The 17,891-nt window shown below is 37.5% G+C and overlaps 1 protein-coding gene across 1 annotated transcript; it reads left to right on the forward strand.

Moving 5' to 3' along the window:
- Window positions 1-12,893: 12,893 nt before the first annotated feature.
- Window positions 12,894-15,826, forward strand: LOC103473984 (protein phosphatase 1 regulatory subunit 3B-like). The gene is made up of 3 exons (XM_008424682.2): window positions 12,894-13,002; window positions 13,112-13,201; window positions 14,114-15,826. The coding sequence occupies exons 2-3, from the start codon at window positions 13,188-13,190 to the stop codon at window positions 15,099-15,101; spliced, it is 1,002 nt and encodes a 333-aa protein (XP_008422904.1). The 5' UTR covers window positions 12,894-13,002; window positions 13,112-13,187; the 3' UTR covers window positions 15,102-15,826.
- The last annotated feature ends 2,065 nt before the right edge of the window (window positions 15,827-17,891 follow it).

The raw sequence follows: 17,891 nt of genomic DNA on the forward strand, positions 1-17,891 counted from the left end.
AACTTTTCTGAACTTGAAGATAAGCTCCACCAGAGCATGATGCAGCCACCACCTTGTTTCACCTAAATGATATTATTTTTAAAGAGCTTTGCAATGTTAGATTTCACAATATACTGCGTTATGCATGAATGGGTAAAGGTGTGAAGGAAGGTGGCCAACAGCAACTTCTTCTTCATCCTCACATGATTGTTGCAAGTGTCAAATTAGGCGTCTTATAGATTTCTCTGAATGATAATTATCTTCTTTCCACTCTTTAGTAATGGCCAGAATTGGGAAGTGAGCAGCTGATAGCTGTTATGTCAACTGTTTTCCCTCAAGCTGTGCATCTCTGTAGCTGGTATTGTTGAGCTGGTATATATGACTTCTGAAGGCAGCAGATTGTTCTGGATTTTGTCTAAGGGCATTTGGGTAAAAAGGGCTAAATTCAAATGCATAACACACCTATTTGTTAGTCATTTATTCGTGAAAAATAATAATTAAAAATGCAAGTATTTTCCTTTCTCTTCACAATTATGCAGTGCTTTGTGTTGCTGTATCACATAGAATCCCTATAAAATGCTTAAACGTTTGTGCCGATAAAGTGACACAATGTGAAAAAGTTCTAGTTTATAAATAGTAGGCACAGTCAATGCTGTAAGAACAGAAAGATTTCCTCCGTGCAATCAGGCCTCGGGTTTAGTGCAAATAGCTCTGATGAACAGATTACTAAGATATACTTTTGTTCCTATTTAACAGATGCAGAGACTCCTAGAACTCACACAGCTGTAAGCCTATAAACACATCAGAGAAGTGATTTGAGACCCGTTTTTTATTTTATTAATAAAAATCAGATAAATGTTCAGAATATGTCTTGGTGTAATTTTAAAATCTCAAACTGCTACACCTGTCAATGAACATCCAGTACATTTGTACTCGTCTATGATTAGTAAATCTAGAGCAAAAAAAAAAAAAGAACCTCTCTTGGAATCACTACAACAGATCTCAAAGAAAACTGGAAATTGTTAACCACCATCTGTCATAAAGAAATAACAAATAAAGGAATAACATTTGACAAATATATTAAAATCTGCAGTAGGCAGTGAAATGAAGGCCTTTTTAATCCCAAAAACTTCAATGAACAGCATATGAAAATGGAAAAAAGAAAAAAAAAAAAAGAGCTGAACAGAAAAAAAAAAATCCAACATGCAGAAGTTGTACCCAGAATTTGACCCAAAACTTTGCATTAGGTGTAACTAAAGTTATTTTTTGCATGCAGACAAATACACACACAAAAAAAGAAATTGAGATTATTAAGGTTAATACCACTGGAGCTGTGGTGGACTTATTGGATAGCTTGAGGCCTCAATCAGACAATGCCTCTGGGATTATAACATGCATTGTAGGAAATAAGCCATCCCAATTCGTCCTCTGAAGGTCAGTGTATGTGCGGAGAGGTTCTAAAATGGGTCAGAATGAGAAATAACGCCTGTGAATTTTCATTCGTCCTGCTGCTCCACTGAACGTTGCAGCCATTATTTACCTGCAGTTGTTTGAACCACATGGGACCTTCCTTTCCGACAATAAACACTGTAAACAGTAGCTGCTTACTGAATGTACTTTGTGGTTCATGACTACAGATTTCACTTAAGCACCTTTTGATATCCACATATTTTGTTTTATTGCTCTGAAGCCTCATAATATGTCTACATGGCATGTTCTCCTTTCAGCTCTAAATCAATAAGCTACAAGATTCTTTTCAAATACGGAGAATTTCACTGCCTGCTAATACATATACATGARTCTCCTGTCCAAGCGTATAGTCCAGCTGCTTTATTTCTCACCGGCATGCACTGCCTTCCTATATCTGGCCAAGGTTATAGGAAGCACTTGCATTTATGGAAAGTATTTCAGAGACTCTATCAGGCTGCCCAAACTGATGCCAAACCCATAAACACACCTGTGGGCTCCCGGCCAGGCTGGTTGTGCTGCACAGGATTAACAGGCTGCTGCACCGTTTTTTTTATTGTGCTGTGTTTTGTGTGGGAACTAAACCTCGCTGAATTACCGGGTCTGGCAGCGGCTTACTGGCACTGAGGCTCTATTGCCATCAAGTGGAGCTGCAAAAGACTGCACCTGCGAGTGAAAGAGGAAAATCGTTTGACACCAAAGGTCAAAATATAGTTGCAGATTCAACCATTCAAATAAACATCGTTTTTATATTTTTATTATTATTGTTTTCTTTTATTTGTTTGCTTTGAAAATTCTGACAATTAACCTGAAGACATTTATTTAGTGGGGGGCTAAAAATTAAGTCATCTAGTAATTAGAAGAAAAAAAACATATATCACATAAGTTAAGCTTAAAAATGACTCAGTAAATGGCACCTTTTATTAGTGCTTTTATTAGTCATGAAATGGTTGCCTTATTATACTTTACTGGCCTAAACTTGCCCATATGGCCAGTCAGACAAATTATTAAAATATTTCAAAAATCTGCAAATGAGAGAAACAAGACAGAACAAGTTCATTTTGCCACCATAGTGCATCTGATGGCATTGAAGGTAAAAACATATCTCCATGGCTCACTTTTAAAAATCCACTGGATCATTTTGTGTGACACTATTGTTACATAAGACGTTAATTTGTTTTAAAGCCCAGTATGACGATAATCATAAATGGCTCTATACACTCATACTGACTATTCCATGTTTAAAAATGCACCTTTTAAATGACTGGAACATATTTGCATTGATTCACCTGACTCTCCTGTTCCCACCTCCATCTTCTCTGGGAATTACGCATGGAAACCACTAAAGGTCAGTCACCTTGAACATTACACGCCTTCTGAAAGTGGGACTCAGATGCATCATAGCTGGAAAAGCTGTAGTTTTATTTCTCACTTTTACATGAGAAGAAAAACAAATTCACCCCAGCACGTCTCATAAATCCTTGAATCGGGAGCCGGAAATAGGAGATCAGGCTGGATATCAGTGCAATCATATAACAACAAGGCAACTCAAGTATAGCAAGAAAACACTTCAATGAAAAAAAAAAATGTACATCCGTAAAACTGTAAGAAAAATGATATGTACAGTGAAAAATACTAATGGCAGTTGTCTTGCAATGTGGATTGTTGTGACATTCAAATAAAGTGACAGTTCGAGTGAGGCTAGTGTCAAAGCTCAACACTAATCTTTAATTTTCCTTTTCATCGTTTAGACATGTGGAAACCAGATGTGTTTGGATGTTACAGTCACAGAATGTGTGTAGCAGGAAATGAAAAGTCATATTTTGTTCTTAAACAGTGGGGCCTTTTATACTGGAAATTCTAGAGTTAATTAAAAATATTATTTGTAAACATAATCTCTTTTGACCTGCACGTTTTTTACAGTAGGCTTATTATTCCAACTTTTCCAAAGGTTTATGGTATAATCTCTAGCGTTTCGAAATAATTTGTGGATTATTTCTTACATGCAAGTCCTGATTTATGTTTAGCCACTTGCTTCAAATTATTATGAGGATAATAGGGCAAACACTCCCACACTCTTCACCTCAGTGTAGCTCTTTACCTTTGTGAGGAATCTTGTTAAAGTGTCTACGCTGCTTGATCTTCACATATTAGTGCGTAATTGTAAGCTAGAAGAAAAATAGCGCATGGATTTTATTTCTTTTTTTACAAATAAGCATCTGAATAGGTTGGCATGCATTTGTAATCAGCCCCCATAAATTACTTTGCGAAACACTTTGTGTGTGTTTTTTTTAGTTTTGCATATCTAAAGATTTACTTTTTTTTTGCCAATTTTTCTTTAAAAATAACCCAAACTATTTCAGATTGGATAGAAAGGGATTGTGAAAGATTTCTCTAACAGACACCCAACATGTTTACAGAAAAATGAGCAGTTTATACTGATAATTAATTATACACATCTGGTGTATAAGGTGACTTCAATTGAGCTTTATTTTTTTTATTGATTCATTTTTAGAAATTACAAAAAAAGAATTGACAAAGAAATCCCTCCAGACTTTAATACTTTAATATTTTTTTCTTACATTTTAGAATTATGTGCTACTTTGTGTCATAATTTGAGGTTTACGGTCTTAATCTAACAAGATTTCAGAGGTTGAGGAGTGTTAGTACTTTTGCAAGGCGTGCTAGACGGCCAACAGGAGTGGCACAAATGGCAGCATGCCCAAATTCTCGTTTTTATTACCCTAATAAACTGATCTGCCAAAAAGATTTATGTGTCTTTTTGAACTTTCACTACCAGTAAAAAGCAAACAGAAACACTAGCAAGGTTATTGTGTAAAGCTTTTACACACAAACATGCAAAAAGATGAAGATAAGCGTAATTCTCCTTTTACCCCAAAAATCAGTCATCAAGAACTAATCCTGTTGGTACTTACTCTTTCAAATGTGCAATTTATCATTCTGATGATTACGACGTGAGCATCAAACAGAGAAACGATAGCGAGCATTTGCAGATATTTCAGAATTAAAGTCGTAAACCGAGGGAGGAGATAAAATGAATCCCTTTTCGCTCTCGTTTAATAAAAATAAAAGCATCGCAAGAAAAGTCGTAAAAGGTTTTCAGGCATTCTTAACGAGATTTCAGACAATTATGACACAGTTGTAATTACTCTGCTTGATCCTTTACACATTCTGTCATGAAACCACACATTTCCATATATTTTAATACTCCTTTATCACCAAATAGAGTCCACCTGTGTGTAATCCAACCTCAGTGTGGATACTAGCGTTTCTGTCAGGACTTCAGAGGATTACAAGAGAATGTTAGTGAAGAGACAACATTGTAAACACCAAGGAACAAACCAGACAGTCCAGGGAGAATATTATGAAAAAGAAAACTAAATTTTTAACATAATTTAGTTAGAGAGAAGAAACCAAGAGGCCCATGATAACTATGGAGGAGCTGTGGAGCTCCAAAGCCCAGGAAGGAGAATCTGTTGATAGGATAAACCAATGTCGAAAGAAATCCTGTTTCCAGTTTACCATAAACCATGCAAAAAAAAAAAAAAGATTACTTAGTCAAATTGGAGGAAAAAATAAACTTTTCAAGTAAGCAAATAAAGTTAGCAAAAGTTATTGTGACATATAAAAATGTCAATTTTATATGCAAGTTAATCCTGCATATGAAAATGAGCACAACATCCCGTAGCATCATGCTGTGAGGATGATTTTCTACAGCATGGACAGGGAGTTCATGGGAGGAGGGATGAAACTAAATACAAGGTGATCCAGGAGGAAATATGGTAATGCAGAGAGGAAATTGCCCATTTACAATCTAGACCTCAATCAAAATAAAAATACGCAGTAGGGGTTTTCACAGAAGTTGCCTCTACAATCTGACTGAGCATGAGCTACTTTGGGAAAAAAAGAACAGGCAAATATAAGACTCTCTAGGCGTAGGAAGTCTGCAAAGATATTGACTCACTTTGATTTTTTTTTCAGGACTAAACAGAAGCCAGCTAAATGCTTTTCAGATTTTTAGTCATTAAAAAAAACAAACAAACAAACAAAAAAAAAAACAGTGGAAACCTTGTACTCTTATCTTTCCACTTCATAACTAAGGTACATGTTGTTTTGGTCCATCACATGAAATACCAACAAAGAACAATGTTGTTATTATAACATTGGCTGCAGCAGATGGCCACTCACACTGAGCCAGCTTCTGCTACGGGGTACTTCATTTTTTTGCTGTCGCTCCATCCCAATCAGTACAAGGGATTGCTAAAAAGTAAAAAAAAATCAATGGAATCGACTTTGTAATGTCACTATTTGCTTGTTCAGGAGGAGTGATTGCTGTAAGTCAAGTGAATTGATGCATTTGGCTGGATTTTCTTGGGGAAAAAAAAAAGCTTTTTAACCAATTTAAATAATAAACTGAACTTGAGTACATTGTTTAACAAGTCTGATCAAATTCAAATGTATTTAATTAATGCTGAATCTGTCTGTCTGAAATAAACTGTATTTCTGTGGATAAATTGTATAGTTTCGTATAAAGTGCCCCGAGATGCCCTTTGCTATGAAGTAAACTGAATTGAATTAATAACGTGAAAGACTCAGTGGATGTAAATACAACGTACTGTTCAAAAAGGCTGCCTATTCACAGCGTCTGAATAAACCTCAACACATACGCCATATGGGGTTGAACGCTATCATCAGGTCTCTCTACAGCAAACACCAACCGCCGAATATTTGCAAAGTAATTTCAGTATGGTGAGTCACTTCCTATTGATCCAACTGCTGAAGCTAGGCCAACTTTCATTTCCATAATGCTGAAAGCCATTGTCTTTTTGAGAAAAACATGATACATGAAAAAGGGTTTGAGCTGAGCATTAGCAAAGGTTAAATGGTTCAAACAATCTGCTGACAACTGGATGACTCACACCGAGTTTGGGGGGGGAGTAGCTTATGAACCATCCACTTACACAACACACCTCCAGCTAAAATGAAATGATACTTTAATGTGCCAACAAGCCGGTTGAGGTTAGCTTTTCATGAAGAAAGAATATAAATTTCAACACTGGTTCTCCTTTCTCATCAATAAGGCACTTTGATGATTTGTGCAGTATTTGACTTGAAATATTACGAAGCCAAATTTCCTGTAAGTCACGTTTGTTATGTACAGCATTTTTATGACAATTGAAAATTTTGCTACAAAATAAATAAATTTGATTAGTAAACACATACTCCTTCTTTAATTAAAAGTTAAAAACCTTTTAGGTTTAAATTACCTTTCATAATGTTTGTGGAAAACATACGGGTTGCTTTGCTAACGTGAAAATCCTGAAATCCAAACATTGTAAGTTAGATATCATAAACCTTGAATATAGTGAACTGGTTTATTTTTTTGTGTGTCATAAGGGCCATTCTCAATTTTTACAGTTCCTATGAAATTTATTAACCATTGTTTCTGTAACCTTTAACTGTTGTGGAAGGAGCAGCCTAAGCAGAAAGCCTGGCCTCTTCCCAGCCACTCGGGCCAGTTCCTCCGAGACAAACCCGACGAGCAAAGAATAGTTCCTCCAGTGTGTTCTGGGTTTCCCTTTGGGTTTTGCTGCTCATAAGATGGGATTAGAGGTCATTTGTAAATATCATGGAGACGTGACACCGATCATAGATTAGGTGGATGAAATGCTGGAAAGTGGTGGGAAATTGTGATGATAGAAAATGAAGGAAACAGGGGAAGAAATGTGGGTTAATTACACTTCTGACATTGGAATTTAAACACCTATATTGCGCATAGAAAAAAAAAGTCTTTAAGTGTTAGATGTATCAATTTAAGGGTCAAAACTTAATGGAAGTAAGAGTTTCCCTGTTCATACCAAAATATGAAGAAGCTGACATCTTAGTTGGAAAACCTGGAGGAATTGCATCAAATTTTTAATGAAAATATTCATGAGAGCAGATAATGAAAAAGAAATTATGAATTAGGCAAAAGTTGATGGTTTTTCACAGACGTCAGCTAATAGAAAACTGTAATTTTTGCTTGAGCGCTATCCAAGACTAGTTAATTAGACGAAGCACCTCAAGCCTTGCTGCTTGAATTCCACCAAGCCCGTTGTCAGAGTAGAGAGACATGCTCCCTTCTCCACCCGCAGGAGGGTGCTCATCGCTCACTCCTCCCCTGCTGTACTGGAGGACTGATAGAAGTCTTACATTGGATGGGGTGGGGTTATAGTTTACAACATGGAGCAGCTGCTCTCTTTATTTCTATTTAAAAGAGAATCCTAATTCTTCTGCAAGCGGGAAAAACATGACTTTGAAGTGTTTTTTAGAAATACATTTTGCGTTCTGAAGTTGTAATTGCTTGGTGTTGATTTCTTTTTTTTTTTAGCTCAAAGTAAAAATGTCAAAGCTTTTTCAGGCAGCCTGATTTCTAACAGGTAGCCTATGATTTCAGATCAATAGGTTTGAATACACATTTTTCAAGGTATGTTTTTAATGCTTACCTCTGTCAGACTCAGTCTTGTACTGTTATAGCATCTTTATTTGAAATGTTGATTTTCTTCTGTTTTTCTTTTTGTTTTTTTATCCAAACGTAGAGATTGAACCTAATTTTTCAGTCTCAATCTTCAGTCTTCCTCCTCGTTATTAAATGTATATAAATACCCCCCACAGTGTCACAAAATACCCCCAAGGTCTGTGATTACAGGTACCRAAATTGTATTAAAAATTATTATAAGATTCCTTTTTTCATTACGATGTCTAAAACATGTGTACTTGTGTAATTTTTGTGCAACACTTGTACAGATTTCAACATGATTTTATATTATATTCAKTACATTTTTTATAAAAATTTACAAAAAGCAAAGAAAATCTCTGGAGTACTTATACAAAGCTATCTACAAGGGTTAAACTTTTTTCATGTTTTTCTATATCCCAGGGTTAGAAAAAAAGAAATAAAAAAAAACATCATGCTATCATAAACAATGCCAATTTATATTTGAATGCAATGTGAAAATATTCTGAAGAATAATTCCAATAAATAAACAATAAAACTGCAATTAATCCACACATTCTACAGCTTACTGAATTTATTTACTGCTGCAGTATCAGAAATAAAAAAAAAAAAACATTTGTTGGCAGATAATGCCACATTCTCCTCAGAGTACTCTCAGTGGTGCCTGTGCCACAGGTTGAAAACCGTGAAGCTACAGRAAATGTAATTCTTTCCAACAATCTGGAGCGATGGCAGTTTTTGACCCAGTGCCGACGGCGGGGGAGATGTGAAGAAGTGTTAGCAAGCAAACTGGGTTGATGGAAAAAACCCTGAGGTCAGACAGCCACAAAGCTTCAACGACTCATCAGCAAGTGTGAACAGCACCTGCTCAAACACCTTTTACTTTCATAGTTTCCTGGATTAGAATAATTACATCACCAGTTATATAATAAAAACATTTTTTCTTAAGCCACAAATCTGGAAGTCATTTTGTTATGTATAAATCTTGAAGGATAAAAAGTGCCTGTTTGATATGACATCGCAATGATTGGCCAAAAGAAGAGAGAACAACAAATGACCATAAACTAACATGTTTGTCAAAATACTGATGCTTGCATAACACTTTGGTCAGAGTTCACATGAGAACACGTATTAGTGTGGATCATTTGAAACTAATCCATTAATTGCTATTGTTGCATAGACAAACTTTTGCATTCATGTCAAAGCTTGAAAGGCACATCAAACCTGATCTATTGTCCTCAAGCATTAGCCTAGTTAGTCATTCGCTGTTTAAGAGGGAAAGGGCAAGAGAGAACAAGTGAGAAAGGGAAAAAGAGCACTTATAAGTCAAAGTACCAAACAAACAGAAATATCAAATGTTAAAGATCGATTACAAGTGTAAAAGAAGAAAAAAAAAGTCTGAAAGACAGATTGGAAGCTGAAAAAGCTTTTTTCCTTTTTTTTCTTTTACAGCATCTTGTATGTATTATTGTTAAATTTTGAATTTTTTCATGCCCAAATTTTTAAATAAAAAATACCAATGCTTCTTWGTTGAAGGTTCCTGATGATTGCATTTTGTTTATATTTATAAAATGTCCTGAAAAAAAACCCCAGACATCCCTCTCATCAGCGACACCCATTAGTTCATTGTTGGYGATTCCAAGACTTTCCCATAATCCCTCTAACATGTTCTGTGTTTGCCTTAGGGTCTCCTCCAAATGGGGAGACACAGATTTCAGTAGCGAACAGCAATTACATCACCAAMGAAGAAGTAGACAGACAGAGAGGGGATGTGCGCTGACAAATGCAGTAAAAACCGACGTATGCGGTACGCTGTCTGACTGAACTGATTCAGCATGCGGCRGACACCACTCTATTGGTATGTGCATCATGTTTTCCAGTGTCAGTGAGTGATGGGCGCTGTCGATGACTTAAGAAGCAAAACATTTGAACAGCATTTCAAAAAGAAGTGTGATGTGTTATGTCAGGCTTCGCATCTCTTACATCATTTCAGACATCGTCTCAGATGTCTGAAATTAGGGTTGTGTCCACTGTTCAGTTGATCTTCTCAAAACGGAAAGAGTCAGTTACAGACATGATACTAGCTGCACAATCCAAAAATCATGCTTTTATGTAAAGGGCGCCAGAAATAACTTATTACTGCAGAAAAATGACAGGTTCGGTTCATAGTTTGTCACCAGTACTGCTAAGAATATATGCTTGAAAATGTCCATGACATTTYACCGCTACCATTAAGACAAACTTGAATTTTCACTTGGTAATTTTTTGGAAGCTTCCTCMCCTTTTAACCGTAAGGAAGTATAAATTTTAATTCGCAGAAAACCTGTTAAGACCTGTGTAGTCGTACAAGCCGCAGCTTCAGGTATAACTATGAAMATGAGAGACAAGGAACCTGCTGCATAGGTCACRTCTTACACATAGCTTGGTTTCCCGCCAAAAGAGAAAAGAGGATTTTACTGGGTAAAGTGAGAGCCAAGGATGTAAGCCTCCAAAGCGCCTCCTGCAAACTGATACCGGGTGAGTTACACTTAATGGATAAATTGGCCGAACGCAAAGTGACAAATAAAAAAAAAGAAAATCAAGATGCTGGTTGACACAGGTTGGTTGACTGCACCTTCACACAAATCTAGTTCTTTCAGCTAAAGGTTTGGCAGTGTTAGTGTGTATACACCCTGTTCTTGGTTCACCTGAAAATATGCAGCAGTAATTGTCACCGCATAATATCTGTTTGAATAACAAAGCTGGGTCAGGAAGAGCACGCAATTATCGTTTGCAGTTAAAATGCTGCAGGCCATGTTCAGAGTACAGCTTGGTCTAAGCATTATTCTAACACATTGCACCCAACCAAACATTGCTAAAGGAGAAGTACCGTCATGGAACAAGAATACTTTCACTAACTTCGATCACCTGTTGGAACAGTAACTTCRCTGAGCTTTTTAAGTGTCATCAAGTCACTTTTAATCCGTTCCATAATTGGACTGGATTAAAATGTGAGAAAACTTTAGGTGGGGTTATTGGCTTGATAAGTCAAAACTGGTTTCCTCAACAAGAACCTGTTCAGGACAAGTTTGTCTTGATCTCTACAAAATAACAACAGCAAACCTTGCAAAAGGACTATGGTCRGTGTGTCCACGGTAACCAACTCCGGCTCTGTTATTGTCCTGCTGAAAGGTAAAGTCGGGGTGGCTAAAAACCTAGCTCTTGGTTCGGTTGAAGTGAACTCTGATGTGAATAGAATACATATGTGGATGGAAGCGGATTGGACAATCAGACWGCTGCAGCTGATCCAAAACTGCTGCTKGTGTTCTCATTAAAACCAGGTAGAGCATATAATAACCYCAGACCTAAAATTCACTGGCTCCCTGAAGCTCAGAGAATAGACTAAAATACTTTTGTTAGTTTAATAATCACTGAACGGCTTAGCGCCAGARTACATGAAAGASCTAGTCGTCGTATCAACTCAAGCCTTCTGGTTCTAGTTTACTCTGCATTCTCAGAACCAGAATCAAGCATGCAGAAGCAGGATTCAGTTTTTATGCTGGACAAATCTGGAACAAACTTCCTGAAGACTGCAAAACAGGAATAAAACAACACTGAGTTCCTTTAAATCAAGCCTTAAAACCAATGTCTTTACATTTGTCTTTGATCAATTATAACTGGAACATTATAACCGATGTATATTTGATGATAATTATTTTTGATGATTATGACATTTGACAAAATGTAATGTTTGTTCCTTTTATCATAATTAGTTATTGTGATGCACTTTTATCTCCCAGTTTTTTGCCACATATGGTCGGTCTTTGTGTTTAGCTGTGATACTTTCCTGGAAGGGGGGGCGGTTGACTAACATACTGTTGCCAACAGCATAACAGTGAGGATCACATGAAACTAAATGTCTAAAGTTTAAACAGGGCCAACTTCGTTTAAAATGCTGCGCAATGATTTTCTTTTCATGTGTAACCAGATGTGTAGCTATTTCAAGCAACCTGGATGTGTCACAATTATTCCTCAACAGAAATTACATTTCAGACATTTTTTTWWWAATGTATTTTCTTCAGATTTGTAATGYTTATCAACATTATCTSTTTTCKGGTATGTACTCCTACATCAGGTTTGCTTCTTTTCGAGTATCTGMTTTGTCTTCTGAAATTYCTATTCAATTGTGGCAGATGGTCACTTGAACGGCACCAGGTTCTCCTGGAGGCCTATTTCTATTTTCCTCTCTACTGTTGCTACAKAAATGCTCAGTGTGAGGAATTTGTCTAAAGCATGAAACCCAGACAATGCTCGCAATTGTTTGTTGATGTTACATGGTTGTCCAGAAGCAGTGCTGCAAGTCAATGACTTGATGCAATCTTCTGGGTTTTCCTTCATTTTTAACCTATTTTTCAGTTGTTGTTTTTTTTTTGTTTGTTTGTTTTTAAGTTACAACATAGTTGTAGATTTGCGAGTGGATTTCTACTGCAGACAGCAAAACAAGTTGGAATGAAGCAGGATAAAAAATAAAAAAAAATTCCAAATTCATGACTAACAAGCTCAAGACCACACTGTATTTTGCTTTGAACTTATTCTTGCATGTTTACCTTTAGACCTATACTAATTCAAACTTGACATCTGTTTCAATTTATTTCAAATCAGGTTAACACATGCTTTCTCTGGGTTCTTTACACAAAAGAAAGAACCCCCATTTGTCTTTAAAACAGTTGAAAATATTTTGAGCTGGGTTTTACTTTTTTTTTTCTTTCTTTTATTCCCAAAACTATGTTGTCATCAGAGAAKGATTCCATAAAAGGAAAGTTCTCAGTATAAACAACCCATTAGACGGCCCTGTGAAGGCGGGACACAAAAAACAAAGTAGCTGCAGTTGATTGGTCGAACTACAGCTTCAGGCRGGTGTGATGTCACAGAGCACGCTCCTTTTTAATCCCAAAACTCAAAACACAGACCCCAGACACAACAGAGACTGCCTGACTGCACACTCGTCTTTATTTTCACTGTTTCACTCAAGTGAGAAACTACATGTTACTGTATGATATGTAAGTATATCATTATACGGTTAAAAATGCAATCATATTGTTGGTTAGAYGCTTGTCTTTCCTTGCATGGACGGCATATGTTCTTACTTTATTTGTTGTTTTTTTTCAGTTGCAGATCAAGCCGACTCAGCTCAAAGCCCTTCTTCCTAAAGAACAGAACAATAGTTTAAATCTGCAGTGGGACAATGAGTAGCTCAAGGTAAGTTACTATTTTCAATTTCAGATATCAGGCATAATATTAAGACCACCAGAAGTGAGAATAATTTTGTCATAGTGGTATACAGATGTACATAAAAACAAGCGAATATTTTGACTGACATTTATTGAAGACAAATGTAGGAATTTGAGCTAGTTTCACTAAAAACAAATAGCGATTGCGAGGTGAATAGGTCAGAGCGTTTGCAAACTGTAGCTGCTGTGTTGCCGGTCTGCAGTGCACGGTATCTATCAGAAGGGGCCCAGGGAAGGAACGGCAGTGAACCTGAGAGARGGTCACGGCCAASACACGTTGATGGATGTGAAGTGAAAAATGTGATAAATTACATTTTCGCCTACATTATGTAGATTATCTGGGTGTGTATGCGTGTGCTTGTGTCTTGCCTGGGGATAAATGGCACAAGAATTCACTTTGGCAAGAAGGCGAGTGTGTGGAGGTTGTGAGGCGTTGAGTAAAGTTTTGCTGGGAAAATGCAGGTCCTGATATAACTGTGGATGCTACTTTGTTGTCTACCTAAATACCTATATGTTAATACCTTAATATCTGTGTTTTCTTGAAGCAAAGTATTGCACCTTGCAACACAGCTAAATAGCTTAAACAGCATAATAATTAGCTTGAGGTCTTTATTTGGTCCCCAAATTTTAATCCACTTACAAGTTCACTCCATTAATGCCCCACATTGCAATTTTCTGTTAGCATGTTKKTGCAACAGAAYGCCATTGGGGCTCTAGTGCTGCCCATGCCTTCTTGGGCTGGGGGATCAGCACATTTTTAGTCATGTGGTCATTTTCTTATGCCTGATCATGATTCTTTTTGGTGGCATTCATACAAATATGATTATGCTGAAAATCATGCTGCCATATTTATAATCATGGTTGTTTTGAACCTTCTCAGAGTTCTTCACCCCCATCCCGTGGCCAAACCAGACAAACTGCCGGTGAACCCGGGTCAGCACCAGCCTCTTCATCAGCCACCGATCATGGCTCCTCTGAAAGTAACGCAGCGATTTTATCCACCAAGCGACTATCCACGAAGAGCCAGCCTTCGCTTTGCACATCTGTCCTCCTCTCCMCCCTCGTCATACGTGCCTACATCGCCCCGGAGCTGCTTCCGCAAGTACWGCTTCAGCGCGCACAAGAAACGTGTGGTATTTGCAGATGAGGTGGGACGGGCGCTGACCGTTGAGCATGTGTTCACCTCTGAGCCCCCATCCCCACCCCCTGCTCCAGCAACAAACCCCTGTCCACGCCCCTTGGAAGGTCAACAGAATCCTGCAAACAGAAATGGATCGCTTACGTCCAAGTTTCGCCTGGGCTTCCCTCAGCCTGCAAAGGACTCTGACGCACTTATTGCTCGCCTGCAAGAGAAATGTGTACAAATGAAGAGCTGCAGCATTTCAGACAACACCTTGATAGGTGAAGTGTGCGTTTTCCATAGTTGCCCAAAAAGCACCGTCAATATGAAAATGACTTTTGATTCATGGATCACCCTCAAAGACATTCCCTGTAAATTCCTGGAGCAAAGGCGAGTCAATGGCCTTGATGTAGACGTGTTTTTCTTTGAAACATGCTTGCCCCAAATGGCAGACAAAATAGAGCGGATTGAGTTCTGCTTCACGTCCAGCCCAGGGCTCAGCTCTGTGCTGCACCGGGATGACAACATGGGACAGAATTACAAAGTGCTGAGGGACAAAGCCGGCTCAAGTCCAAGCAAAGACTATACAAAGCAGTTTTACCCCATGCTTTCAAAGTACCAGCCACCTGTTTATCCACAGTTTTCTTCTTATCTCCGAAACTGTGAGAATCTGACATACCTCCATAGTCATCTGCTAAGCAGTGGACTTAGGTCTGCAATCCGCGAACCACTGTGTTGGATGGCGTAAAACATCCAATATGGTGGCATGTCAGCACAAATATGATTCTGGATACAGAATACCCTGCTGTAATGTGAATGATGTATTATTAAATTATTAAATTATTTTTATTTTTTCAACTTCTGCTGAAGTGAGTTTTTTTTTCCAACTAAAAATAAATGTGTTTGTGTAAAATCGTATTAGCAAATACATGCAAGAAATCAGTGTGTGTTATCTACATTGGATCAGATTCCTGCTGTGTATCCGTCTGTTGAGTCAGGCATACCAGGCAGAGATAGGTCAACAAAGCAAAAAGGATCTTCTGGGAAAGCAGTTTGGATTGAAGAGTATGTCCCAGACACTCCCTTGGCTTCAACATTCTTGGAATTGTTACATCTTGTACTATAGACAACTGGTTTGACAAATTTGAGACGGTACGTACTTTGCTTTTGTACGGACTTGTGTTTATGAGAGAGGGTGGAGTCATTACAAAACATCTTAGCAACTACAGTGAGAAAGTTCTTGCTACTCTAGTTTCATTTCCACCCAGGTCACACTTTTTTTTTCTTGACTTTTAGTTCCTTGAGGCTGCTGCTGTCCTATTTCAACCTAAGTGAATGTTTACAGGCTTGTGGTATCAGTTGACATGTTGTATTAGATCTGTTTACAATTATCTGATCCTTTTCACGTTTTATTTGTTTTAAGAGAAAGCATGCATGATATATATTTTTTTCTAATAAAAATCTGAAAAGTGAGGCCTATGTTTTTGTTCAGCACAACTGAGATAATACTTCAAATACAGCTGCAAGGCTGTTGCTATGTTTCTCTCAGCTTTGCACATCTAAATAAATTCCCTATTCTTATGCAAAATCCTATGCAAAACAGCTTCAGCTCAGATGTGACAAAGAGAGCGTGAACATCTTTTCCATAATCTTTTGTAACATCTCAGTTTTTCTTCTGTAATTGCTCTGTGTTAAGCTTACTCCATTTCCCCATCATCTCTGACCAGGTTCACTGTTACTGCAGGAAAAAAAACCTGCATTCCCAGAGCATCATTCCATCACCTCCAGGTGCAGTGTCACTTTTCTACCGTAGACTGGTATTCCATTCCATCCATCTATTCTCAAACACACATATCTTTTCAGGGTCAACGGTGTCACAGGACAAACATTCACACCATTTAGAGAGACCAATTAAACCTGACAGTCACGTTTTTGGACTGTGGGAGGAAGCCGGAGTAGTCAGTTCTAAATTCCTTCCACTGGCTCCCCTTAGCTCAGAAAAAAGACTTTTATAAACTAAGAACAGTATTTTATTTACTGAACTGCTTAGCACCACAATACATAAAAATATCTGCTGTTGTTGCATCAACCTTCCAGACCTCTCAGAACATAAAAGCAAGTAAAGAATTTTAAAAATCACATTATTTTCATGAACATCCCACAATGAGGTACTTATTTGAGTTATCTTTAACATACGACTCTAATAAAACACATAGAATGTGACAAAAGGAGAAAAAGATCAAGGTTTATTTTAAGGCATTCCACCTGCACCCTACCTAACCCAACCCTAATACCTTATTGCTAAAGGAGAATGTGTGAAATGCATTCATGCAGCCATTCCCATGCAGTTGGTTTCATTTAACATTAAGGTTTCATAAAATGTTTTCCAAAACAGATACAAATAGAACAGGTTGGATTAAGGTTACTGGGTGTTATGAAAGGGAGTGTTCTCAAAAGTCATATAATTTAAAAAGACAAACAAACTAATTCAAGCAGTAAGTTAAAGCCCATTTAAGAATCAGAAAACATTGCTATTACATACTCTTACATGCAAACTGAAAACAAAACAGAAAAGGAAGAGGAACCTTCTGCACTGTCCCAGGGGAAACCCAAAGCAACAAATCCAGGAACATTAGACAGCATCAGTAAACACAAGCACTCTGGAGTGTTCACTGTATTGCTGTCAAGCAATTTAAACTGGTGATTAATCACCACAATTTTTGTAGTTAACCATGATTAATTGGAGATTTTGGTGCAAGCTGATTTATTTGGTAGACTCATTACATTTTACTCACATCAGTAATTTTTCAATTACGCTCCCTACAACTGCACACCCAAAATAATTCAAAAATATCAGAAGACAGTCCTCTGAATTCTTGTCATGGTGCACAATAAAGAATAAATCTTGTCCAGATACAAAGTGGGAAGTAGTACGTCTTGTATTTGAGAGTAAAACATGAGTTAGCATCCAGCTCAGGGGTCTGGCTACGAAAACACATTCACTGCAACCAGCTGTGAAGCATTGAAAGATACATGCACTCTCATGTTTTATTTCTATCTTATTATATGAGCTGAATTAACACTGTTTATAGGCATGTGGTATCGCTAATCGAATTCATGTGCTCGAACATCACAGTAGGGTCAAATTAAAATAACTAATCTGACATAGGCACATCTGTAAGATCAGAGGTGTATGTTGTGTATGATCTGAGAATTTATATGGAAGCTTGTTTAGGTATAAGCAAAAGGTGCCAGCATACCTGTGGAGGAGCGCTGACAGGTTCTAACCAAGTCCTCTGGGTGTTATATAACAATAATTAAGAGTGTTGCGGAACAAAGATAAAGATACATTACCAACCTAACCAAAATGAAACCTACACCAGTCATAACACCTGTGTCTAAATGAAGCCTATCGATTCAAGTTTTCTTTTCTGGTTGTGAGGCGTTGTGCGAAGACTGCTCTGCTGAAACTCTAACCTTTAGGGAGTGTGGATCACCAAATCCTTTCATAACAGAAACCCAACTACACATCTCATGG

The sequence above is a fragment of the Poecilia reticulata genome, linkage group LG12 (assembly GCF_000633615.1).
Source record: "Poecilia reticulata strain Guanapo linkage group LG12, Guppy_female_1.0+MT, whole genome shotgun sequence".
Taxonomy (NCBI): Eukaryota; Metazoa; Chordata; class Actinopteri; order Cyprinodontiformes; family Poeciliidae; genus Poecilia; species Poecilia reticulata.